The 27913-nt window shown below is 43.3% G+C and overlaps 1 protein-coding gene across 1 annotated transcript; it reads right to left on the bottom strand.

The window, feature by feature from the left end:
- Positions 1 to 541: 541 nt before the first annotated feature.
- ITIH2 (inter-alpha-trypsin inhibitor heavy chain 2) lies at positions 542 to 27913 on the bottom strand. Its single transcript, XM_054632060.2, has 21 exons — positions 27669 to 27913; positions 26059 to 26133; positions 20974 to 21009; positions 20074 to 20246; positions 18492 to 18596; positions 18011 to 18173; positions 17401 to 17508; positions 16565 to 16693; positions 15785 to 15901; positions 14359 to 14527; positions 12612 to 12737; positions 11430 to 11611; positions 10041 to 10226; positions 8945 to 9084; positions 8560 to 8732; positions 7368 to 7502; positions 5482 to 5595; positions 3637 to 3835; positions 3038 to 3210; positions 2052 to 2163; positions 542 to 1148 (listed from the first exon to the last, which is right to left on the bottom strand). The coding sequence occupies exons 1-21, from the start codon at positions 27750 to 27752 to the stop codon at positions 1001 to 1003; spliced, it is 2847 nt and encodes a 948-aa protein (XP_054488035.2). The 5' UTR covers positions 27753 to 27913; the 3' UTR covers positions 542 to 1000.

Below are 27913 nucleotides of genomic sequence, written 5' to 3' on the forward strand. Positions count from 1 at the left end.
ACACAGCTGCAAGAAAGATCCTGTACCAGCTTTTAGTGCCTAACTGAAGCAAACCAAAGTTGGGAAGGGCAAGGAGACTACTTGAGTTCCTTTCCTAAATTAAGGCTGCTGACAAGGATGAGGCCAATGTGTTTTAATAAGGTGTTCAAAAAGCAGAGTTTTAAATCCAGCTTTTGGTACACACACTGGTATATTTGTTTCACTACTGATCTCATTCATTGCTGAATACTCCTGAAAAGTAAGTGATCTTTTGGGAGCTAAGCCCCCTGGAAGGGAAACTTTTACTACTGATGATTATTTCTATATAGTGTCAATGCTTCCCACTTTCAAAGATTTGTATCTATGTGAAGCCCCATTCTGATGTTGAATTTTCACAAAAGGGCTGGAAGCTGTCTAAGACTCATCTAATTAATTTCTTGCCAATATAGCAGCAACAATTATTTCAAGGACCCTCCTCACCACTGGTTAATCCATCTTTAAATACTGGAGACAGCTCATGACACCCATTCCAGCCCCATGTTCCTTCTCTGTTAAATTTCCTTTACTTAATGCACATCCTTCTTTTTGCCCAGTCCAACATTGTATGAACTTATATTTTCCCCAGTGGTCTGGAAACATAAAGGTATAAGTATTAAGCACATATTAAATATTATATTAAATACATATTAAATCTGGTCGTGTGTGTTACCCACACTGCAGGGGCCACAACACTGTTACAACTCTACTATGAAATGGATATTAGAAAATAGAAATTTTTAATGCAATTTACAGCCCATTAAATCAGACACAGCAAGAGGAAGACACCTCGTCCAACCCAGCATGTCACTTTATTACAGATTTAATTTCTCAGCAGAAAAGGGAGTTTACATGTCTTTAAAACACCAATAAAACAAACAGTGGTGGGGTTGCCTTCAGTCAGCTTGGTGTGACAGCTGCTGCTCAGAGGAGTTGTTTGAGCATGAAGGAGAAGATGGGAATTTTTTGTACTAAACTGGAGCATTCAGGGTTCCTTCATGAAGCTGTAGAGGTGGGGGACCAGGTAATCCCTGTAGTGGCCATCTATGAAGCCTTTGCCACTGTTGTGCACAAACCAGCACAGCACATCTGTCCCCAGCACACGGTCTGTCCTGTAGTCCTTCTGCACACCCCTGCAGGGAGAGGACACCCAAAGGAGGGTCAAACATGGCAAAGAGACATGGAGACATCCTGCTCTCTCAGAACCCAGGACAGCCCTCTGGCTCTCCTGGATGGCTCCAGCCCGTCAGGGGGCTCAGAGACCTTGGCACAGAGCCCAAGACCCCTCTGTGCCTTTGATCTTGACCCATGGAAAAAATTACCAACCTTATATGAGGATTTACAAGCCACAAATTTTAAGTAGAAAGATAGTGAATTTATCACAGGGTGAAAATATAGAATTTTGGGGCTTTTAGAATGGGGGTCCAGGAGGCAAGATGGAGGAATCTGGGCATGTCCAGCCTTTCTCCTTCTTCCTGGCTTCCATCTTCTGCTGTGATGGTGGCACTTTTGGATTGGCTTAGAGTAGGAACACACTGTCTAACATAGGTGATAGGTATTGGGAAATTATTGTAAATAATGTACGTGTAGTTTTTAGTATAAAAAGAAAATACCACCCCAAAGGTGCCTCTGTCAACACAGAGGTGCACTGACAACAGTGTGCCTCTGTCTGTCCTGCTGAGCAGACCTTGGCAGGCCAGGGAAAGAATGTTATAGATAAGAAACAATAAACAACCTCGAGAACAAGAACAGAAGAATCCTGACTCCCTCTTTGAGTGCCAGGCTGGGAAAAAGAGACATTCTAACACATCTTGGGGTCACTCTGACCAGCAGAAATTCCAAGACTGCTCAATATTGCTGCTGTTCTTCTAAAGTGGGGAGAGGTGTCTTCCCCAGCAGGAAGTGGAAATAACCACAAAATGCAATTAATTTTACAGTTCTGTGACTTCATGGGCCTGTTCTGGGGGGTTCCAGGCTGGGCAACTCCAAGGACAGAACTGATTTGGAAAGAGAGCAATAAATCACATGATTCCTACCTGGTAACAGTGAACTTGTTGCCCTTCACTTCCATGATGGCTTGTGGTTTCTCTGGAGCTTGCCCAGGTGTTTGATGGTGGATTGACACTTCTGGTTCAGACACAAACTGACCTGCAGGGAGAGTTTAAAGCTGTTTGTGTGCCCTGACCTTTGAAGCTCCATGTCAGCAGCTGCCAGGCACTTTTGGAAAATTAAACCAGCTCCAGCAGGCAAACCAATCCTGCATGGATCATGGGGCACTGTCTCTCACTAATTGGGAAAACAACCTCTGCTCTTCAAAAGGAGTTCTGCACGGGTCCAGGAATCAGAAGGTAGATTTGCCTTATAAAACTGAGGCTTTGTTTTTGTTTTATACCACAGCCAGAAAGGGCTGTCATTTAGGGAAGAGCTGATTACAGATGTTTGCACAGAAATCTCCTCAGAAAGTTTTGAGGAGTTTGTTTCAGTCTTTTTATTTTCAACGTGCAGCAGTTTAGCCAAGCAGGGAAAGTCCTGTCTCAGTGTCACCAAGTCTAATCAGGTCTGTTTTGAAAACACCCCCCCACCCCCAGCTGGAATAAGGAATAATCTCCTGGTCCTTGATGTTCCACTATGTCCTTGGGGCTTCCAGGACATTACAGGATATTTTGAATAATTTCCACAGCTTTTCCATTAGGACACAGTCACCAACAAATTGACAGCACGAAGATGCGCCAGGAGATGTTTAGGCTGGATATTGGGAAAAGGTTCTTCACTCAGGGGGTGGTTGGACACTGGAAGAGGCTCCCCAGGAAGTGGTCACAGCACCAAACCAGAGTTAAGGAGCATTTGGAAAATGCTGTCAAGCACATGGTGGGATTCTTGCAAGTGTCCTGTGCAAGAGCTGGACTCCTTGTGGGGCCCTTCCAACTCAGGATATTTTATGCCTGTGATTCTGTAAAATTCCCTCCAAGATCTAGCAAAACCCCTTCCTAATGTCCCACCATTCCCACTCCCCAGCCCTTACCTATCAGCCCATGGGCTGCAGGAGAGAACTGGTTTTCTGGGGGAATGTAGATCCCCAGAAAGTCAACATTCACTGGGTGTTTCTTCCACACACGGTGCAGCAAAACCATGAAGGACATCTCCTCCCCCACAGTGATGGTAACGTTGCTTTCTTTCTTCACAGATATGAGGAGCCTGGCAGAGAAGGACCAAAAGGGCAGGGTCAGTTCATCTGCCCACACAACAGCTCCCAACCCTTTGAGATTCACCCATCCAGAACAATCCCACAGGGATGGCAGGTATGTCAGAGGATCCATTAAAAGCCCTGAGCCTTGGGAGTGGTAGCCAGCATTCTGGCAGGACAGTGCCTAATAAACAGACACTTCACCCCCATGTTGAGGCAACCTCATTTCCCCTACAAATTTGAACTCTTTCTGCAGTGAATACAGACTTTGGATGTGGTCCTGTTGCCTAAACAGTGCTGTAGGGTGTCCAGCATGACTGACAGCTGTTAATCTGCAGGGGAAGCTCTCCTGGATGATGTGAGTCAAGGCATGGCAGGAACCCTGAGGGTATCTCAAACAGAATTAAGTGGGAGCAGGTGAAAAACGCTCAACTCACTGTTTGCGGATGATGTGCCCTGTGTCAGCCCAGCTCAGTGTGATGGCATACGAGCCATCTTTCAGCGTGATCTTTTCCGTGCTTATCTCCACTTTCAGGCCTTTCTTTTGGAAATAAAACCCAATCTTGCCAAAGTATGTGTTGAGTTTCTTATTCTCTGCTTTCTTGGCCCCGACGAGCTGCCCATTGACCACAACTCCTGTGAAGAGCAGAGAAGGAAACGTTGCCTCAGTCTTGGAGCACTGCCTGGAGACTTGGAGTTCTGATCTCAACAGGGAGCACCATGAGATCAACAGAAACAGGAACCCTTCTGATGCCCTGTTTTTCTCATTTTTCCAGCCAAGAGAAGAGAATAACTTATTAAATTGCCTCCTGATGCTACTGTTCACCCCTGTCAGAACTCAGTGCATCCCTCTGGGTGTCCAGGGTTGCTGAGGACCCCGCCAGGGGGCTTGGAGACCCTGGCACACAGCCCAGAACACCTGGGGATTTGATTTTGACCCCTGGAGCAAGTTGCCAGCTTTGTACGAGGACCTGAAAGTCACAGAGGTTTGAATAGTATGATAATAAAATTATCACAGGGTGAAAACGTAGATCTTAGGATTTTTGGTATGGGGGTTATGGAGACAAAATGGAGGAACTTGGGCATGTCCAGCCTTTCTTTCTTCTTTTCCATTTTCTGCAGTGATGTTGGCACTTTGGGATTGGTTTAGAGTAGAAGTGCACTGTCTAACATAATTGATAAGTATTGGGAATCAAGTATAAATATGTTATATGTAGTTTGTAGTATAAAAAGACAACACCGCCTTGGGGGTGGTCAGAGTGCCTGTAGCTGCCCTGCTGAGCAGAGCTCCTTCAGGCAGAAAGAAAATTCTATAGATAAGAATTAATAAACAACTTCAAGACTGAAAAGTGAAGAGTCCAGACTCGTTCTTCAGAGACATCCTGCACATCTTGGAGCAGCAATTAACAACCAGCTACCCAAGACACCCCTTAGCACAATAATCTGATGGGAATTGCTGTTAGATCTTGCTGGGAGTGGGAGCAAAAGCCCTTCAGGTGTAGGGTAAGGGATGCATAGGACAAGAAGAAGTGGCCTCAGGTTGTGCCATGGGAGGTTTAGATTGGATATTAGGGAAAGTTTCCTCACTGAAAGGGTGGTCATTGGAACAGGCTGCCCAGGGAAATGGTAGAGTCACCATCCCTGAAAATCTTAAAAAATCCTGTGGATGTCATGGCTGGGGACATGGTTTCGTGGTGGAGTTGGCAGTGCTGAGTTAAAATTTGGACTTTATAATCTTTATGGTCTTCACCAACTCCAACTGTCCTGCTATTCCATGATCTTGGCTCCTTTCCCTGTGTTTGGCCATCCTCACAGTGAAAGGGTTTTCCCCAGCAGCTCATTTCTACTCTGAGTTTCACCTTGTTTCTGCAGCCTCTTGTCCCTTAGCTGTGCACCTTGGAGATGTGCAAGGCTTCACTTTCTGATCACAAGGTTGAGAGCACCAACAAGACCCACCATGGATTCACCACTTCTTTTCCTAAGTTTGACCAAACCCAGCTGTCTCAGCCTCTCCCTCTCTGTCCTCTGCTCCAGCCCCAAAATCTTGATGCCCACCACTGAATTCAGTCCAGTTTTTCAACATCTCTCTTGTACTGGCAAGATCCAAACTGGACACAATAATCCAGATGTAGAGGGAAATAACCATTTTCCTCAGCTTGCTGCTCACACTCCTGCCAGCACACAATCCCCTCCACAGGCAATTCCCCTGGTCCTTCCAAACACCTTTCAGACCCAAAAGAAAAAGTTTGTGCTGTAAAATAAGCCATGTTTTACTCCCTTACCAGTGCCAGGATCAGAAACCAAGTTTAGGATCTTCCCAGGCTCTGAGTTGATGTTGAAGCAGATGTTCCTTTGGCTCTTGGGCAGGTGGATGATGAAATGTGGGTCATTGTCCACTGAAACACAGAAACAAACAAGTGTGAGAAGCAGGTCAGCACCTGCACTGGAGGGGAGAGACACAAAAGCTTCTCAAAAGGATTTTGAAGCAGTTTTTAGGATTCCTCATAGTAAAATGAGGGCCCTTTCCACCCTAAGGTAGCTAAGAAAGTTCTCAGATGCTCCTCACAAAAGGCCCTCAGACATTTCCTCCTCATACAATTCCCTGGTTTAAGGGAAGGAAGTGACATTCCTGGTTTGAGAGCTGCCAAATGCAGTGATGCCAGCTAAAAACACATCCTGCCTGCTAATCCCACTGAGGAATACAATCCAGGACTGGTTCTCACAGTATATTTAACAACCTGTGAAAAATGCCAATCACTTGTTTTTAAAATTTGAAAAGTTTAATAGTAATAAAATGGTCATAAAAATAGCAATACAATTAGAGTAATAATAATTTAGACAATTTGAATGAATATGAGACAATAGAGACAAAGAGTTACGGACGTCCGGGTACCTTTCCTGGCAAAATAAGCCCGAAAAAGGACCCACGTTAACAGAGGATTAACCCTTAAAACAATAACCTGTTGCATATTCATACACCTCATCCATGATGCATAAATTCCATTCAAACACAGGATTCTGTCTGGGCAGTGTCAGCTGCTTCCTCTGAATCCTAACAGTGCCTTCAAGGAGGGAAGAAGTTCATTTCTCCTGATAATGGGGCAATAAATTCTCTTTCTCTGAAAGATTCAGGTGTCCTGTGGCTGCTATTTCACTGCAAGTCCTTTCTTTAGGAAAAAAGTATCCTGCATAGCATAGTTTCTACTTTAATATTTTTTTATAACCTAAAACTATATTTACCACACTACTTAAGAAAATTTATACAGCATTACTTTCTAACACAACACATATAATATTCATTTTAATATTTGCAAAAAGCCAATCATAAAATACATGCATTTTTCACACAACCTGATAGGATTGGGCCCCTCAGAAATTCATATGCTCCTTAAAATTCGCCTCAAAAGAGACAAACATCACTGAAGGCAGCTGCTTCCTGCCTTGCCTTGCAGTGCAGAGCTCTGCCCAGCTCCTGCTGGCTTGGTGGTGTCTGGCATTTCCCTGTGCTGAGAAGGAGTTTGAGAGCTCTTTGTGAAATCACTACATAAATACACACATCTCACAGAGAGTTATTGTAGCAACACCGTGTTTATGGGCAGTGGTTCTCACAGCCTGGCTTGCTCAAATAAACTGCCACTAAACTGCAGCAAAGGCCCAAGAGTTAACAGGATCCATCAGTCACCAGTGCACTCAGAGATTTTTATCTACCACAGAACATTTATCTGCCATTTACAACAGCAGTAACTCCACAATAGCTTTCATCTGTCATTTACAATGGAGGCAACTTTGCGACTGCAGAGAAGCTAAAGTTAAGCTCAGCAAACAGCCCCAGCATCAGGGAGGCACACAGGAGCTTATGAGGTCACTTTAGGTCCTATTAAGATCCAAAATAGCTTCATCCTTGTAGCTTACAGCATATTTTTACAGGTTCATCTATTCTAAACCAAAATTACTCCATGATTTATAAAGAAAAATCTTGGGTTGGAAGGGACCTTAAAGAGCATCTTGTTCCAACCCCCTGCCAGGGGCAGGGACAGCTTCCACTAGGCCAGGCTGCCCAAATGCCATCCAGCCTGGCCTGAAACACTTCCAGGGATGGTGGTGAGTGGCTGGGTGATGAGTACTGGTGTGTCTGGGATTCTTGGCAGAGAAATGCTGTAGGTGTTACCTCTGTTGATGCTCAGAGAGGACACTGGTGGGCTCCTTTGCTCAGGCATGAAGCTGACTGGCACAGCTGAGACATTGGCCCAGGCTGGGATCCCTTTGTTGTTATTGGGTGCATTTGGAGTTAATCCCAGGGTTCCTGTTAGATGACAGTCACAATTAGGGTTCTGTAAGTGCTGACATATTTAATAGTGTAATTTTTAGAGCATTGCAGTAGATAAAAGCCTGATGTTGTTATACCAATCTAAAGTAGGTGCAACACCGTTTGCAATGGATTTGTGTAATGCCATAAGGATGGATTTGCTCCAGTATCTTCACCGATGAAATATGACTAATGAGGGTAGATAGCTCACCATAAGTTAGCAGTGAAAAAATGGAGCCTGGCTTTTTATCTCTCATTCATGAGAGCAGCTCCCACTTCAGCAAAGCCTCCAAGGTAAGGGCTGAAGTGTTTTGCCAACAAAAAAAGCTGACTTGGGTCCTGAGTTTGAGGTGCCTGAGAAAAGGCAGGTCTCTTCCTGCCTGCTCTGGGATAACCCATGTGAATAAAGGTTTCAGAGAAGTGCAATAATTTAATATCTGTGACCATGTTCCTCTGGACTAGAGCACTCTCTGCCTTTGCCATGATGGAGACAGCACAAAGTAACTTGTCCTGTCTCTCTCCCATTCAGTTCATAAAGCAACACAATCTTAACCAACCCATGAAACTTGGTTTGATGTGCTGGGCTGACATTCACATCTGCTGACCCTGCTCTGAAGAGAAGTAAGGGGAAAGAGGAGTCATGTTGGTATCTTATTGCACAGCTCCCATACCTTCTCAGTGATTTCTCATGGGCATCTCCTCACAGCACTGACTCTTTCTTGCCCACAGCACAGCCAACAAACTTCAAGCCACTCCTCACCCAGCTACCCCACTCTTTTATAGCACTTATCCTTATTAGACACAGCTGTGGCCTGTTAAGGGCAGGCCTGTTCCTAATCTTTGGTGATCAGTACAGCTGCAGCTCCTCAGAGTGAGACTACCTTCTGCACTATCTTCATTTCCTTACATTCTATCCCCCCCCAGAGCTGGGGGAGAACAGCAGGGCTGAAGGTCACACCTCTGTCAGCATCTTCATCCTTGTGTCCCTAATTCAGACCAGAGGCTGTTTCACACAACATGAGAGACACAGTAATGGTCAGAGTGAGACACTGACCTGGGCAGCAGCCCTTCCTGGGGTCTTTGGGCTGGTCTGCCAGCATTATCTCATCCTTCTCAGCATTCTCTATCAGCATGGCTGTGAAGGGGGTGACGATGTGATGGTCCAGAGACATCTGCAGGATGGATTTGGTGATGTTCCTCTTCAAAGCTGCGGTGGGGGCTGCGTTTCTGGGTGGAAACAGAAGCAGAACCCCTGGTTAGAAGCTCTACAGGGCAGCTGCCAGGGCAATTCTGTCATGGAGGGGTCACAGAGCCAGGGGGAAAGGCTGAGGGGATTAACCCTGAGCTGTTCCATGGCTCTCAGGCTTCATAAAGTGAATCCCCATCATTTCATTCCCTCAGCCCCACAGCCAGGCCTGTTTGAGCACATTGCTCCTCACCTCTCTGCCATCATCTGGTTGACAGTCAGATAGGCCCACAGCTTCCTGGTGAAGTCAGGATCTGCATATTTGTCCTTTTTCATGAATCCATCCAGCTCTTCAACATCTCTCAGGGTTTCCATGACGAGCTCTGCGTTTGCCTGTGCAGAGAGAGAAAAAGATAAGGGATTGGAGCCAGCAGAATGGGGTGCCTTGAATTCCCCTCCTGGCTGGTGTTAAGGACCCACTCTGGCTCTGCCCTTGGTCACTTCTAGATCAGAAAGCCCCAGCACTGTTGGCCTGACCGCAATAGAGAGGGAAGGTGCAGCAGGAGGTCCTTCTGCTAAAGACACTTCTGTGGCAGTGGATTAAGGTAGTTCAAGGAGCTGTTAACAGTAGCCCAAGAGGTGCTACCTCATGCCAAAAGAAGAGGCTCTTGACAGAGCTCTGTAATCCTCTCCTCAGGCTTTTTCACATCCAGTCCCACTGAAGAACACCAACCAAATTCTACTTTCTCACACAGGCCCTTGGACTGCACTGGGCTTTGGCAGGAAAAAATACTGAAGATGTTTGGGTTTTCTCCAACAGCTGACAAATGATAACTCCTAAGCCTTGTAAGAGTGCAGATAATTCTGCTCCTCCTCAGAAAGAAGGGTCTCAATGTAATATTCCCATCCCATTCCACTTGGAAGAGCAGCCCTGAAAACATGGGGAAAGGCTCATCACACATAAAAGGGCAGTGCTAGGTCTTGATATGCTGTAGATCCACCAGCTTGAACTCCCTGACGGTGGGAAGTTCAGACAGGAGTTACCTTAGGGGATGACTCCTGCATCTCCACAAAGCATGAAGGAAAATCCATACTGTCTGGATCTAATCTTTTTGGTACATTTATCAGCAGGAAGTTCCTCTGGCAGGCTGCAGGGAGTGGCTGTGCTTGAAGCTATTGTGAAACACTATTGGAACAATCTCCCCATGAGTATCCCCATGTTCCCACCCAGAACCCAAGAGGGAAAAACCCTCCACTGGGCATTGACCTTCAGCAGAAACACTGCATACAGGAGGGAATGGAGCAGCCCAAAGCCCCTGGGCAGGTGTCCCAGGGACACCTCCACTCACTGCAGTCGCTGTGACGATGCTCTCCAAGTGCTGCAGGTTTTCTGTGTCCACCTTCCCGGCCACCACAATCTCTGAGCCACCAAAGTAGTTGTGGAAGCTGCTCTGGGTGACGTCTGACACTGACTCCTGGGGGTAGTTGAACTGAATCTTCTTCAGGAGTGGGGTGGAGACCTGGTTGTAGAAATTCTGAGAGGGAAGGAGGCAGAGAAGTGAGTTTGAAGTGATTCTTTTGCAAGGCCACTCTTACTGAAAGGACAGCAGGCGACAAAAGATGGAGCTCTAAGGAGAAAGAGGGAATTTCTGTCACCATCATATTTTCTGAAAAATCCTCTTTGCCCAGGATTCTTCTCCTGGGAAGCTGAGAAGCCTCAGAGAAAAAGGAAAATAATTCTTATCTCATTTGCTTTTCCTGTGTTTTGCTGCTTTGGAATATGATTGGAGATTGTTTATCCAACATGTGAATTGTTTTAACTTAATGACCAATCATGGTCAGGCTGTGTCGGGACTCTGGAAGAGAGAGTCATGAGTTTTGATTGTCATTCTTTGTAGCCTTCTATCTGTATCCTTTCTCTATTCTTTAGTATAGTTTTAGTATAGCATAATATAATATAATATAATATAATATAATATAATATAATTACATAAAATAATAAATTAGCCTTCTAAGAACATGGAGTCAGATTCGTCATTTCCTCATTCATCCTGGGGACCCAGCAAATACCACAAATTTCCTCATCTCGTTGAATGCAGACTTCATATTTGGCATACTTTTAAGTGGGTAGAGCAAGAATATCTGGTCCAAGTCTTGTGAAAGTCAAAGGATGGTCAGAAGTCCATGGGTTTTGTTGTTCCCAGACCTAAAAGTCTTGAGCACAGATGTGTGTGGGCCTGAATCCCACACACAGCTCTGGGCTACTCTGTAAGACACACAGCTACTCCCCACCTAATTCTTGTGTAGATGGTGAAATCAGGGAACAGTTACAGTATAAGGATGTCAGGGTTTAATCAGCAGCAATTCCCTCTCACTGATTTGGAGCCAGAGAGAGAGTTGAACTTTTTCTTGCATTGGCTAAGTCTGGATTATCGTTTAGCATTTATATCTAGGGTTTTGTTAGTGATGAAATGGCCTAAAGTAACATCCAAGCATTAATTTTAATTCAGAAAATCTTTTTTTGTAGTCAAGGCTGTTTTATGGAAATTAATCTTACACAAGGAAGCAAAGTATGTGTTATAGATATTATTAAAACTGTAACTAGGACCACTTGAGCTGAAATATGATTGATATCTTGCAGGACTCTCCAGAAGAAATTATGGGTTTTGAGAACTTCTTGCTAGTGGAGCTACAGCTGTGAACAGAACAGGAGAGCTTCAGATGAGGCAGAAACTCACCTTCATTTGGAGAGAAGTCTCCTGGTTTCCAAAAATCCTGTGGGCCATGCCGCGGTTGTCGGTTGCGATCCTCTGCAGGAAATCGTAATCTACATCAAACCCAATCCCCAGGCAGAAGAGAGAGAATTCATCCTTGATGCTCTGCTTCACGTTCTTCTGGATGGTTGTCAGCTTCAGCTCACCTTGGAGACACAGAAAGGGTGACATTCACCTGAGCAACAGGAAAGTCTCCACCAAGGTGAGCACGTTCCTGCTCTCCCTGTGTCTCTGGTTCTCTCTGGACATTAGGGAAATCCAGGCAGCCAGCTCAATGCCAGATTTCCATTGCCTACAGCAATGTTTGAGCTTCTCCTGGATAGAGATTAACAAAGTGTTTGCACTGAAGATGATCCTTTTGGACACTTTTTTTTTGATTTATGATGTGTTTTCATTGTATGTTCAGGACTCTTAGTCTCTTTCAGTCCTAGAGGGATTTGAAATTTTTGAACATCTGGCGTTCTCCCAAAATTAGTAATTCAAGCTCTCTGCAAATTAAGACCTCTCCATGAAGACTTTACTTTGTTTCTCATACTTAAGATGTTCTCTGTCATCATTGGGATGACAGAGAACATTTAGGCTTATTTTTAATGGCAGATTTTTGGACCTGACATCTTCAAGTCAGCAATTGCTTTGACCTGTACCAAATTCAATCCAAATTAGTTTGTTTTCCACTCTCTTTTCCTGCTTGTGATGTTATCCTTGTGACTCCACAGATCTGTGTGGGCTAAGCTGAGAGGAAGAGGAAATTTTTGTACAATCATAGGATCATAGAATGGTTTGTGTTGAAAGGAATTTCAAAGATTATCAAGTACCAACACCCCTGCTATGGGCAGGGACACTTCCCACTAGACCAGGTTGCTCAAAAGCCCAACTTCTCTAAGGTTGTTTTGATAACCAGTCCTACAGGACTTGTGCACTTCTGTAAATTGCAAAAAAAATCATAACCTGCACAATAAGCTGCTCATCTTTTGAAACCTTCTGTGCAAAGCCCCATGGCACTTCTAGCACTTGGCAAAAGGGCAGCAGAAGGCATTGGAAGAAAGATGAATGGAATTTTTTAAACTTACTGCCAAATTGTCTACTTGTTGCTTTTCTCAGGCTTACCCCACCAGCCTTTCTTCTCACCCAAAGCAGGATCCTTACCTACTGTCGGGTCTCCATCAGATACCAGTACAATCATGGAAACTGAGTTTGGGTCCAACATGCCTAAACTTTTGGCTTCGTTCAGGATGAAAGTGGCTCGGAGAAGAGCTTCATTGATATTTGTGCCTGTCAAAGACACAATGAAGAAAACAAGTTTTTTATTCTTGTTGAATCCAGATCAGCTCTAAGATTCTAGTGGAGTAAAGAGGGACAAGAGCTGAGATCAAAGCAGCAAAAAGTCCTCCTCTCTGATGTTTCTGCACTCAGGTTCCCTTTTTCATCCCAGGCTGTCGTCTTCATGAGGCTCCTCCACTCCCCCTCACTAATTCCAGGGTGACCATTTGTGATGTTGGGAACTACTTGGTGTGGGAAGAATTACTGGGCTTGCAGGCAGGTGATTGAATGAGAGAATGGAAAAACTTCCTGTTTTGGCCATCAGCCCGTTCCTTGGACAATGAGAGGTATATGTTTGCTGAGCTTATCTAAAGTTTGATTTGTGACACAGAAGGAGCAGAGTAAGAAATCAGGATGAGAGGAACAGAAACCTGAAGGCTGAGCAGACAGCAAATAGGTATTTTTTTGGTCAAGAAAGAAATAAGTCACCAGCTCCAGAGACAAGACAATAAAATGCTGCATTTAAACTGGCTTTGCTGAATGGGAGCTGATCTCTAAGCTTATCTGTCAATTCTTTTGGGGTAAAAAAGTCAGCCACTCATATATCCAGCTTGGTTTCCTATTTCCAATCCACTGATGATTTTGGACAAGTCTATAACTTCATGTTCATTGTAGTGAAAACTTCTGGAGATGAAGCTACCGCAGCGCCAGAAGGCTCTGATATTAGGGGGAGTCGCTCCACACTACTGATGCACAAATAACAGAACAACAAATCCAGAACTGCGCTTCAGAGAGTGGCAGATTAAAATCATCATAAGCCCCTTCCAAAGAACTGTGCAGCTGAACAAGGCATCTGTCCTTGTTTATCAGACAGGGAATGAAGGCACAAAGAGGATAAACAGTTTGCCCACATGGCATTTAGTAGCTCATAGAATCATTGAATCTTTAAGTTTGGAAATGACCTCTAAGATTGAGCCCAACCATTAACCCCAGTCCACCACTAAATCATGTCCTTAAATTCCTGCAGCTGTTTCTTTGTGGTCCAACCCCTTCCCCAGCTCTGTTGCCCTTCTCTGGACATGCTCCATCCCCTCAATGTCCTCCCTGTTGAGAGGGGCCCAAAACTGAACACGGGACTGCAGGTGTGGGCTCACCAGTGCCCAGCACAGGGAGGGTCATTGGCCTGGTCCTGCTGGCCACACAGCTGCTGATCCCAGCCAGGACACCATTGGCTTTCCTGGCCACTTGGCACACTGCTGGCTCACACTCACCTGCCTGCCAGACCAGGAAAAATGGTTGTGATTCCCTGCTTAGGGAATATTTCATCTGCCTGTTCATCCAGGCCTATGAGATGGACTTCATCTTTCTGTGGTGTTTGGGATCTCCGAGGTGGGAGGTAAGATAGATTAAAGGCAGCTGTTCTGTGGCTGGTGTTCTATCTGCCATAGAAGGAATGCAATCCCATCCCCTAATGCAACAAACTGCAATTCTTGCTCTTCTTTTAGGCATGCTTTTTCTATTTTGGGAATCAGACTCTTTTTTTAGGAATACTCTGGCAGCATGAAGGCTGTCAGAGCCACTCATTCCTGTCAGATGCAACTTCTGCGAGCGCCCTGCAATCAAAACCTCATACCCCCGTTGGGATGGATTGTCTGGATGTACTTCTTGGCATCTTCCACCTGGGCTGGGGTGGCTGAGACCAGATTGTCCCTCCAGCACCGGACGTTGTGGTTGAAGTCAATGAGGGAGAACTGGTCAGCAGCACGGAGCTCACTCAGTATTGCCTTCATGGCCTCGATGGTCTGAGGAGAAGTTTAAGAGAAGACAGCTTTATCCTTCTTGCTTATGAAAACCTCTTCTTAACTTGTGACCACAGGAAAATATTAGCCTATGAGCAATAAGCGCATGAGCACTGAAATCCAAGTTAGAATCTGCTATCCAAATCTCTCTTTTAAAATTTTTTTTGCACTTCTTGCATAATGTCGAAATTTTCACCAAAGAAACACCGAATAATTGCGAATAGGAAGGATAAATTCATGGCTCAGCTTGCAATTAGGAAGGATAAATTCATGGCTCAGTTTGCAATTAGGAAGGATAAATTCATGGCTCAACTTGCTTAACTCCTGCTAACACAGAGTGAAGTGAAAGGGAGAAACATTTGTGGTTCAGGAGAGAGCAACTGCTGAGATCAGCTCAGGAGACCTAGCTCTGTCTGCAAAGCAGTTGTTTCAGGCTGGGTAACATCTCTTTGAAGATGTGTGATTTAAACAAGAGACAATTAACCTGAATCCCAGTTTTGCAGCACTGATTTCCCCAAGGAAGCAATCTGCCAAGCCTTACTATTGTGCTCTGAAGGAAATTCAAATATACCTGGATGATCCCCAGCTAATGTTTGTCCAGTCAGTTCTTAAAACCCTTCAGTGACACATGATACACAATCTCCCAGACTCCTCACTCAGACCTACAGGGTTTTCCCTAATATATGAGATAAACCTCTCCTGCTGCAAATCCATTTGATTCCATCTTATTCCACCCTGTCTGGGCATGAAAGTCAGTTGATGAGTTTCCCTTTCAGAAAAATTGTTTGCATATTTGGAGGCTGATTATCTTTCTTGAGGCATTTTCTCTTGCAGACTAAAATATCTTATTTTAACATTTTTTCCCCTTTATGGGTTATGCTGTCTAAACAATCCTTAGTGGTCTTCAGAGGGCTGTCAACAATTCATCCATGTTTGGAAAGCAGGGATGTAGTATCCCCATTGAGAATTTCCCAGAATTGAGTATGGAGCATTAGAGAAAAAGGGGTCAGAGCCTTTGCAAAATATTTTGTGATCTGTCCTTTAAAATTTAAATTTAGAGTTAAAATCTGGCACCACCTCTTCCTTAAAACATGGGAAAAGCATTATAAATAATGGGGTAAAATCATGAAATCTTTGGTTCCAAATATTCTCCAAATTAAGCTGGTAATTTTGTGTGCCAGTGTGCTGCAAAACTGCATGGTAAAGCACATGGGGAAAGTTGGCAGGACAATCATTTTGCACCAGAGGTCAAACACTTACCTGTTTCATTTTCAGTCCCCACATTGAGCCACTGACATCTATAACAAATAAAATATTTTTGGGCAGTGGATCAAGATTTTCCGGAGCAAAGAAGTGAATAAAATAGCCATTGAAAATCTGTAAAATAAAATAAAAAAATCCCAGTGAAATGAGCTATAGCAAAGGTTTCAGAAAACTCAAGACAGCGACAGAGCAGAAAATTCTTATTCTCTTAATGAGCTAATTATTTTTCCCTTTTGTCTTTTTCTCTTCTTTATTGGCCAGTTTTAACTTTCATCTCTGCACGTCTCTGTAGCCTTACACAATTTTTACTCAATAAAAGCAGAGCCTGGTTCTCAGACAACTTCTATGCCCTAGCATAGGGAAGAATGAAAAATGCTTTGAAAAAGACTGTTCTGCCTGTAATAATTCAACCTCATAACTCAGCTTCATGTTAACATAAAAATAGTGATGTTCTGGTTGTCTCCTTGTGATGTATTGGTACAACATCCAATGACTCCATCCTCTGATTCTACATTAAATCACCAGAGTGCTGCCAGGTATAAAGACATTGGCTTTTGGACACGACAGGAATCTTCTCCTGCTATATGTAAGCCCATGTCTTAGTCATAAATTAAATAAATCCATTCTGCCCACTTAAAATCCCTCTGTTCTTTCAATTGGATACAGAGCTTGTCCTCATGCTTATTTCCCTGAAGGATGAAGTTTAGCACAGTTTGCTGAAGGACAGCAATTCCTTTATTCACAGCTCTCTGGTCCCAGCTGAGCAGACTCACTTACTTCCAGCTCTCCCCCCGTGGTTTCTCTGTTCACATCGTACTGCACCACAAAATTTCCATCCACGGCCGTGGACGAGCACTTGGGGCATTTTCTCTGCTGATCCATTGTTGGCTTGAAAGAAACGTGAGCCTTGGAGTGAGGAGAGACCATCAGTCAGCCAGGTGTTGTGGGAGAGGGGGTGGTTCCACATCTTCATGAATTATCTGATTTTCACTGATTTCATGCTTTCATTATTTGTGGAAAATGGACTTTGTCACTTCAGAAGAAAAACAGCACTGAGGTTTGCCTGGATATGTTGATTCAGTAGTAGCAACTGTGACACAAATCCCATGACCCATCTACAGCACCAAGAATTTCAACTAGAGCTGGGCAAACCATTTCTATTAAGCAACACACTGGGTTTTATTAACGTTTTCCTACTTGAAACTATCCACAATTTTATCAATGTTTTTAATAGGTTTCCAATTGACTTTTTTCCCCCAAACAAAGAGGATTGCCATTTGTCTGTGAATTGAGTAGTAGGAAACATTTTCATTAGTCATGTGATTGATTATGCTGACTTTATGGTATTTTTTTCTGTTTTAACTGGATAACATAAAATTTCCTGAGAAGACTAATATAGACACATGGTACCTCTGAAATAATTTGCTAAACTGGGAAATGGGGGTGAATTTAAATATCAGGAAACAATATTGTCTGACATATTGCTATGGAATTAAAGACCGATTTTCCCACATTTTTGCGTGTTTCCAGCAGGTACAAAAAATTGCCAGCACTGTGCAGAGTAAGCGTGAAAATGGAAGATTTTGTGTTTTTTCCAGTCTGTCACTGGTTACCTTTTTCTCTCCCTTGGAGATGGTGGTGATTCCATTGAAGTGATCTCCGAGTGAATTAGGAACGTGCACGTAGCGCAGTCCCTGCGGCTCAATGATGCGGACATCCACCTAAGGGCAGGAAGGGAGGGCATTTATTGTGGGCAGTGCTCCATCCCTGGAAGTGCTCAAGGCCAGATTGGACAGGTTTTGCAGCAACCTGGTCTAGTGAGGAACGTATGTGTCCTGTCCCCAGTTGTAAACACAGCTGAGAATCTCCTGAATCGTGACTGACTCACGTCAGGACCAAACAAGCTTTGACATTTTTATACTCTTGTGTAAACTTGACTGGAGGAAAACAAACAGTACTTGCTATTTATTTGGAACAGTGCTTTTCACAAAAACCCCAACTTCATGAGGTAGTGTCCTATGAGAGCTGATGATCTCTGGCTGTCCCTCCAGAGCCATGATTTGTCTTAGAATCACAGAATGGCTCGGGATGGAAGGGATCCTAAAGTTCATCCAGTTCCAAGCCCCCGGCCATGCACAGGAACACATCCCTGAAAACTGTGGGTGCTTTCTCAGCAAGGATTCATCTGTGGGGTTCTTCCCACACGCCCCAGCTCTGCTTTACCTCCAAGTGCTTGGCCAGGCGCCCTGGCTTCACAGAGATGACGTGCTCGTAGGAGCTCAGCTTCCTTCGGATCATTTCATGGTAGTGAAGCTGGAACTGGATCCTCATTCCTGGGGGCACGTTTACTTCGGTTTGGAAGTTTTCCATGTCCAAGGCATTGCTCCTGAAAAATCAGCCGTGGGGTTATTTGGAGAAAATACAAGGAGAAGGAAAAGCTTCATTGCACTTTGGTTTAGATTGAGGCTTTTGATTCTAACTGTGGCCTCTGTCAGGGAGCTGCAGTTGTCTGCTGGCACAGGGTGTTTTAGCAAGCTGAAAGCTGAAACACAGTTTAAGTCCATGACAATTAAATAGCAGAGCTGCTGTAAGTAAGCATTCTCCTTTGCAGGATTCCCCCTCATCTATCCCCTCCTGGGATGGGTCATCTCAGTTCTCCTGTGAGTAAATCCAGTACAAAACCCATATGCCAGAGTGTTTATACCTGACTATTCCAGCAGCTTTGCCTTTGGCTTTTGCTTGAGCATACATTTTTCTGGCTTCAGATTTTTCCCGAATATGGCTGGTAAATGTGATACCATTGATATCCCTAGGAGAGAGAAACACAGTCAGCTTGCAAAAGAAACAACTTTACAATTGAGGACTGTTTCTTCAGTTTACATCAGTGAAATCTAAGCTGGTGGGAAATGAAATAACAAGGTTCTTATTTAACCCCAAAGTAATGAATTCTGATTTTCACTAGAGCTCTATCTTTTTCCCTACCTGATTTTTATTTCAAGTAGCCAGCACCATTGTGCTCTGAGGAGGATCTGCTCTCCTCCAGCTCCTTCACACTTTCCCCATGCTTTGGGCAGGGAAGGCAGTTCCTGATGCCATGGATTGTTTGGAACAGGAATCAGGACATCTCCTGACCAGCAACCTGGCTGCTGCCTCTCTGAATGGATACTGAACCAGGCCAGTTTCTGTTCAGTGAGGGCTCTGATTTGGGTCTCTCTCCTTTGGTCTGGCAAGGTGGGGGCTTAGTCTGTTTGAGACTTTTGTCCATTCTTGCTGATATTGACCAATGTCTCAGTAATTACTGGAGAGAAGGACCTGGACAGACAGGCAGATTGATGCATGAACCTCCTGAGAAAGCCTGCAAAAAATACACTGAACTTGGAAAATAAGGAGAGCTTTTTTTGTTCACAAATACTTCCTTCCCAGCCCATTGAATGCTTCCAGAAGATGAGGCTGATATCTTTAATTTTAGTTGGGCCTTGGATCTTCAAAGAGACATGAGTAGTTAATTAATTGTTATAAAGTTGGTTATTGTATGAATAGATTAGTTTTGAAGGTAAAGAGTTGAAGGCATTAAAGTCTGTGTTAAAAACTTTCTGGTACAGAGTTCCAAGGAACAGTGGTAGTAGTAGCAATAGTTGTTCTCTGGTATAGAGTCTGATGTTTTCAGCAGTAGTAACTATAGTTTTAGTAGTAGAACTATAGTTTGTTCTTTTTCTTTCTTCTCTTTTTTTTCTTTTTGCTCTTTTTTTCTAATACAGGGGGATTTTTATACATAAAACAAGTAATCAGCTAAAAGCACGATTCTAAAATATTCTTTCTAAATTAATCTGAACTTAATTTTAATGTGTGAAAGTAGTATTAGTTTTTACTTTAAAAACTATGTATATAATATTTCTTTCTGTAATTAATTAGAATTTATGTATATAAGTTTATTTATTTATGTGAATAGTTCTATTTATTTATGCATATAGTTCTATCTATTTTAGAGATGTAAGTAAAGTTCTGCTATGTTTTTGGTATGTTTGGAGTAAAGTTATTGAACTTTAAACTTAGCCTTAGGGTCTTTAGTTAACACAGTTTTTAAAGGTACTTAAAACATATTTCTACTTATTTAAAATTATAACTTATATTTCTATTTACTTAAAATTTAAACTTTTACTTCATATTTATGTGGTTTAATATATCTTAATCTTTTTAAAGGTTTTAATTTAACTCTTGTATTCATCTCTCTCTCTCTGAGGAACTCAGAGAGCCTTGTACTCTAACACCACCTGACCCCTACTTACATGGTAAAGTTGTCAATGAAGGCTCCTTTGGGGACTTGCACGTCAAACATGATGGGCTGGGGCCTCCTGGCATTGTTCACCATCTTGGCTTGGATCATGGTGTTGGCCAGCCTGGATGTGATGGTGGACTGCACCTTGTAGCTGTAAAGACCTACCTTGTCATCATCCTCCACCTGCATTTGACAAAATTGCTCTATAAATTTAGGGCATCACTGGAAAAAATGTCCTAGAGGACAATATCAACCATTTTTATAGTCTCAGTGCTACTTTTTAATTGCTGCTCCTTACAATATGGCAGCTAGAAGGGACATGAGCTCAGGGTCAGGAAATCTCTGTGTTTCACCTGGAAATTGTGGCAGGATATTCACCTGAATACAGTTCATTGTAACATTTCAGCTGAAAGAGGGCATTTTTTAAGCTGGAAGGTTTTCCTTGCTTTTCACCTTGCAACCAGTCCTTGGAATGACTCTAAGAGTGCAATCCAGCATGGAAAGCTACACAGTAATCCTGAACATCATATCATGAGGAGGAGAGAGCTCACATTTTCCATAGAAGTCCTAAATAGAGGAGACTTGAAGCACTGGTTACTGACCTAATGTTGTAAATTGTTAAACCACAGCAGGAGGATAACAGTATTTAAGTGTTTTATTAAGACATTGCCTTTTTCTAATCTGTTTTGATGCTTATTTCTTCATATTTACCATACCCTTCTCCCTCCAAGAGCAGATATATCAATAGTATTGTGCAAACAGCACCCTGTTTAAAGAAAATAGGTTAATACCCAACCAGCAGTAAAAACAAGGAACTGAACAAACAGAGGGATTGATTTCCAAAAAAAATGGTTAACCAGAAAAACACTTTGTTCAGTAATATTTACCACAGAGGAAGAAAAATACTCACCAGATCTCCATCATACCCCCAGTCAGATGCGCTCCGCTGGAAAAGAGAAATATGGAGGGGAGATTTCAGCAAAGCTAAAACATGACTGGCTGTTTCAAGGCAGGGAGCAGTGCCTAAAAACAGTTTTCTAAGATTGTGAACCACAGAATCATAGGGAATCACAGAACCATTATGTTTGGAAAAGACATCTAAGACCAAGTCCAACCATTAACCCAACACTGCCAGGGTCACTAAACATTCACATGATTTTTTGAATTCTTCCATCAATAGTGACTCCAACATGTCCATGGGAAGCCTGTTTCAATTCTTGACAACCCTTTCATTGAGGAATTCTTCGTTAATATCCAATCCAAACCTCCCTTTGCACAACATTTCTTCTTGTCCTGTCCCTGTTCCCTGGGAGCAGAGCCTGATCCCCCCGGCTGTCCCCTCCTGTCAGGGACTTGTGCAGAGCCACAGGGTCCCCCCTGAGCCTCCTTTGCTCCAGGCTGAGCCCCTTTCCCAGCTCCCTCAGCTGCTCCTCCTCAGACTTGTGCTCCAGAACCTTCCCCAGTTCCATGGCCCTTCCCTGGACATGAATGAGAATTAGTTTGAGTTCCCAGAAAAGTGTGAATATTCCTTTTGTCTTATTTCATGTATTTCTACATGCGATGTTGGAGCATGTGATTTCCCAGCTGTGCCTCAGAACCTATCATAAACAGGACAGCTTTCTTCCTCTTTTATTTTATTTTTAAAGAAAACATTGTCTTTTAGAAAAACATTCTTCCTGAAAGCTAATCATGCTGGCAGAAAGTCATCCTCAGACACCCTTGTTTTTAACAGAAAAATTCTCTTTGTTTTTCTATGAAGGTGAAAAAACCTCAAACCCCAGACTTCTTTAGCTCACCTTGTAGCCATTTACATTAGAAAATATTTATGTATTATATGCACTATATATAAATTAAAAAACCATTATGTAATCGATATTACATTTACATGCTTGTGCCTATGGAAATTAGTTATGCATGGATTACTTAGACGAAATTGCTCATTAATGGTTGTGGTTTGCCCCCGCTCTAGGAATTGCTCCATTTGGAAATTTCTATGGCAAGGTGCTGACATCTTGTGGCCATTCAAATAATTCTGTTCAATTCCCCAAAAAATCTCCCCCACATAAGGAATGTTTCTATTAATCCCCTGAAAGGGAATTTGGCTCACCTAGATGCAACTTTTTAATGCAGAGATCTACTTTTGGGTTATCATCACATCTAGGCCAGCTCAGCTGTCCAGGGTCAAGAGGACCCAAAACACAGAAGATGCTCATGAAAACATCATTTAATTCCATGGTGTACAGCAAGATTGCTCTGCAATTGTTAAATTCACTTGAAGCTAATTAATATACTGTTCTAGGGAAATCTTGTGCTGTATAAGAGATGATGATGCCATAGCAAGTTCATGTTAAAGACATGTTAAGGACCCTTTAAAGACAGATGGAGAGGATTTCTCCCTGCCTGAGAACAAATGCAGGTTTTCATTTTCTGGCTCTAAAGGCTCTGAACCATTCAGACTGGGATTTCAGGATATGGAAGTTTATGGCTTTCTAGAGACCCTCTGCAGACTGATCCTGTCACACCTCACAATCTTCACTGTACAGTGAATTGGATTTTCACACCTGATAAAGGATCCAACCATTTTTGGCCCCACACATACCCTTGGCACAGGGAACATCAGCAGCTTGAATACAAATTAAGATTAAACCAACATTAACTGAAACAAATTTAATTTTGGAAAGATGAAGACCAAGACCTCAGAAGACAGGGGTTTTGTTTTATTGGGGATACTTTTCTGGTTCTCAGCTTAGGGCTCCTGACCCACTTCAGGAATGGTGGTTAAAGCTTTCAGGATGCCCAGCTTTCCCTCCTGATGGTTCCTTGTGGAGAAGAGGGGGTATCTGAAGGAGAGGGAGCTTCCACTGCACATGTAGTGACTGCCAGGGCTGCTGTTAGAGATCAGACATGGGCTGGGCCAGCCATACCCCTGGGAACTCAGAGGTGGACAGAGCTGTACCTTTATCTTCAGGCACCTGAACCCCAGAATCATGGAAACACAGAATCACAGGATGGTTTGGGTTGGAAGGAACCCTAAAGATCCTCTAGTTCCACCTCCCTTGCCATGACCAGGGACACTTTCCACAAAATCAGGTTACTCCAAGCCCCATCCAACCTGGCCTTGAAAATCCTACTTCAGGTCTGAGGATCTGCTGATGTGATTATTGAGAACAGGGACTTCTGTGGTACCTGAGACTATTTCCAGCATGAGGATTCATGGCTGATCCTGGCTTTAAAACCACATCCAGACCTGCTGATCACTGCACAAAAAGAGGATCTTGAGCCACATCTCATGCATGCCAAATTCCTGATCAGAATGAAGACAACATGTGCCTCAGGAACTGTTTGAAGGACAGATGCTGGGCTCTGTCTTCAGATACTGAGATGCATCTTCTCCTGAAACCTGTACAGGACATGGATATTTAACCCTTCACAGTGATCTTTGTTCAAATCACTGTGCATGGATATTGCAGCTATTAAGTAAAATAAGGAAAGCACAGTCACAGGTGTTCTGCATTTGACAGAAATTGCTTTTCTACTGGGGCATGAAAAATGTTGAAAAGCAGATGCCCCACAGGAGAAACCAGAAAGGAGAAGGTGTCTGCAAGTGTTCAAGGCCAGGAAGAACAGGGCTTGGAGCCACCTGGGACACTGGAAGGTGTCCCTGCCTATGGCAGGGGACTGGAATTAAATGATCTTTCAGGTCCCTTCCAACCCAAACCATTCCATGTTTCTGTGATTCTATGATCTACCTGGAATGCCCTTACAGTTCTTTGAGGTGCTGTTCCCTCATAATTCACCTAATTTCCTGTAATTTCCTAAGCAGTTTTTAACACATTCCAAATCCATGGCAGCCTCTTCACACTCCTTTCAGGGCATCCTCACTGTGAGGTGCAAGAAGAGAAATTCCAGATCTAAGACAGTTTGTCTTCACTGTGCTGCAGATGGATCCTGTCTGTTTGGTTCCCTTCACACCCTGGCAGCTGGGGGAGTCTCCAACCAGCTGATTTAGGAAGAAATTCTTCAGAGTGAGGGTGGTGAGGGCCTAGCAGAGGATGTCCAGAGAAGCTGTGGCTGCCCCATGCCTGGAAGTGTTCCATGCTGGGTGGGGCTTGGAGCACCCTGGGACAGTGGAAGGTGTGGAAGGTGTTCCTGCCCGTGGCAGGGAGGTTGGAATGAGATGAGCTTTGAACTCCCTTCCAACCCAAACCATGCCATGGTTCTATCATTCCATCCTATCTCTTTCCACAAATCCTTCCAGTGCTGCTTCTCTTGGAGGGGAACCCAAGAGAGGAGGGCAGGCAGAAAAGGAAAAAGGTGAGATCTCACCCACCTCTGGACAGCCAGACCCAGGTCTGGGCAATGTGCTGCAGAACATCCCACCTCACAGGGTGCCTCACAGGTCTAGACACTTTATCTGTCTCCCAAACAGAGATAAGAGCTGTGCCCCACCATATGGAGGTTCACAAGGTCAGCTGCATTCCAGCCCATGGAACACTCTGCTGCTGTGGTCACGAGGGCCATGCACACACCTCAGGCACAGCATTTGGGAATTACTCAGGGGCAGAATAGCAGAATACCTTCTCTGTACCTAGAAAACCATCCTCTGTGTTTAGAGCCAGTCCATGGGGTCTGCAGGGAACTCCTTTGCCTTGTTGCCAGTGGGCTGGTGAGCTCTTTACAGGAAAGCATAGTGCTGAAAAAATAATTTGGGAGACAGCCTTCCTGTAGTGATGAGCAGGACATAACTGTGTGCCTGCTGCTGGCCAAGGGCTGTTGTCTCAAGATGACTTACACAGTTCTGTTTAATCTAATTTATTATATTTTATTGTGACTCAACTAATATAAGAGTAGTTGAGATCTTCGTTCCACTGGTTTGCAAAGATTTATTTGATAGGTAAAAGATGGGAGATAATGTATGGGAATAAAAGCAATAACTGGTATCATGAAACCAGTGGTGGAATTGTAAATTACTGCATGCATATGTCTGTGCCTCTATGTACCCAGAAATTGTGGGAACAGAGGCAACATAATACATATGGCACTGATACAGACATATTGGAAAGAAATGATGCCCTGAAGAAGTGCAGCTAGGAGGGATTTCTGTTTGGATCATGATTCAATTATTTAAATACTGGACTGGCAAGTGTGATGAGGCTTGATTCATACTCATGCTAAAATCTGCCATTTTCTTCCACTGTTATGCAGGGTTTAGGTATCAATAAGTTCCATCCAAAGCCTTAGGATAAAGGAAAATCAGGTTTGCCTGTGTGTGATTTCAAAGACTCTGGGAAATCCAACATTACTCAAGAGGATCTTTCATTTTCACTATACTGAACAGGCTCAAGAAAAGCAGCACCAGAGCTTGGTGGAGGACAAGGTCCACTCTGATCATCATTTCTTTAATGTAGTGTAATGAAAAATTTAATACATTCAAACAATTGATTTAATGAGTATTATCATTAATTGCTACCAAGTAAAACACAGAAAAACTCGAAATGCTGCTCTAAATGTTCCTGTCTCCCAAGCCAACAGACTAAAATAATCTGCAACCCATCAGTGTGCTGCAGACAGATTTTCTTCCCAGGTCTCAGATGCCACCAGCTCATCACTGAGTGCCACTCTCTGACCAGAGTTAAATATGAATGCATGGACTGGATGTTCACAGCCTGCCCTTGCCAGTGTCTGAGGTTTTCCTCATGGAAAAACCTCACCTGTTTCAATGGGATTTTCCCCAGACACGAAATTAGGCAAATATCTCATTGTTTATCAGCTCAGAGCACAGAGACAGAACAAAGCCTTGCTGTGCTTAGGGGAGAGCAGCAGTTCTTGTTCCAGCCAGAGACATGGAAGTCTCAATGCCAGATAAATGCCTATAAAAACCAGCTGGTCCCACATGATTATACCCTCACAACCCTGGAGATGGGAAAAGACCCCTGGAGAGAGCTCCCAGGCATTCTGGCTTCCCTCCTCTTTGAAGCATTTCTGGGTACTGTACCTGGTACCTGCCATTTCTGGCCTTGGAGCTTGAGGGAAATCCATCCATTTCCAGATCAATCAGGTTTTCCACTTCCTAGAGGAGGGAGAAGAAGAAAGAGTTGCTGCTGCCTTACTGTTTGATTTATCTCTTGATTTATTATTGATTAGCACTTTACAGGACAGTTCCAAAGGGAATTTACCTCCCCTGGATGCTAATGGGGAGCACAAACCATCTCAGACCAAAATCCTCACACATTCAGTTTCCCTCAGTGGCCAACCAGTTCTATAAACTCCTGTAAAATCATGACCTTTACCATCATTTTACAGCCTTTCCTTCTGAAACAAGGAGTAATATTTAACATAAAATGACCACAAAGAGCTAGAGGCAGATTATTATCATCAGGATGGGTCTAGCCATGGAAATTACAGCATTTCAGACACTGATATCAAAGCAAGTTCAGAGAATTTCTGCTCAAAGTAGTAGAAATTTTCTCTGGTTTTACACCAACATACCTGAGAACTAAATTTCCCCCAGTGACAGCAGAAGAATATCAGGTCTTTTCCAAGTGCAAAGCTGAACTGATTCATTTAGAAGTGTGGGTCACACCACAGCAACACTCTTAATTAAATTTTATTATGAGTTTAATTTATAGAAGAAGTTTAAGTGCATGAGTTCTTTTCCAAGAACCCATGTGATAGCATATGTGATAGCATAGCCACAAAGGTTTGCACAAAATTAATTTAAATTGTTTGAGCATATTGATGTTAAATTGATAAGGCATCTACAATTAGAAAGAAACACAGTTCTGGAATATTTTTCCTGGGAATTACAAACCCAGTATTAAAATCTCATTGAATCAAGAAAATGGCTGTAAAAATAAAGAAAAATAGGATATCCCAGCTCACTGAAGAATTTTATTGATCCTGCAAAGGAAAAGAAAGCCTCATGTCATCCCTGCTGACTTCACAGAAATATTTCAAAACTACAATGTGGAAATGGGTGTAGTTCACCTGAGCCTGGGGGTTTTAATTTAGACTCAGTTTCAGAGTCAAAGCTATAACTATACTTCTTTTCATCATAGTATTATCCCAATAACCGATGGTGTCTTTTATAAATCCTCTCATCCCTCTGCTGAGGAATGTAAAGTCAATAGGATATTCACTCTATATTTGAATTCCTGTTAACAAAACCCCAATTCCATACAAAGCTTTGCTGAAATTCACAGAGGTTCAATTCACAAAGATGTCTAGGTGCCCTGTTTCTGTTTATTCCAGGGAAACAGGGTATAAAATATGCTGAAGGTCTGAATACAGAAGCCCACTTAAATGTTTAAAGGTTAAAACCACACCAGAAAAGGCAACACTGAAGTAAGAATATGAAACTGCTGGGACTGAAATTTGGACTTATGCTCACACTCTCCCTTTAATAATATTAAATAGTAATAATAATAAGATTTAATAATATTAAATAAAACATTACAAATGACAAATGAAGACCAACCATCAGAAATATTTACAGCTGGAAGTAGAAGAGAATTGTGAAGCAGTGACCCAGTTCTGCTCCCACTGCTGCTTCCATCCAGAGTTCAGCAGGGAAGGGAGGCCTGGGCCCTGCCTCCAAATACTCACATCTGGGATGTCCCCAATCACCAGATCAAAGCTCCTGACTCCAGAAACGAGGAACAAAACCAAGAAGCTGCTCAGATTCTTCATTTTCTTCCCCGCTTGTTTCCTCCTGAGAGCAGCTCACACAGGTACAGGCACAAGTTCTTCCCTTCTCTGAGACAAGTTCAAGGAAACAGCCCAGGTTTGTGCTGCATTTTGAGCAAAGTTCTGAAATGCTGACTTTGTTTAGGCCCTGGGTAAATATTAGC

The sequence above is a fragment of the Agelaius phoeniceus genome, chromosome 5 (genome assembly GCF_051311805.1).
Source record: "Agelaius phoeniceus isolate bAgePho1 chromosome 5, bAgePho1.hap1, whole genome shotgun sequence".
Taxonomy (NCBI): domain Eukaryota; kingdom Metazoa; phylum Chordata; class Aves; order Passeriformes; family Icteridae; genus Agelaius; species Agelaius phoeniceus.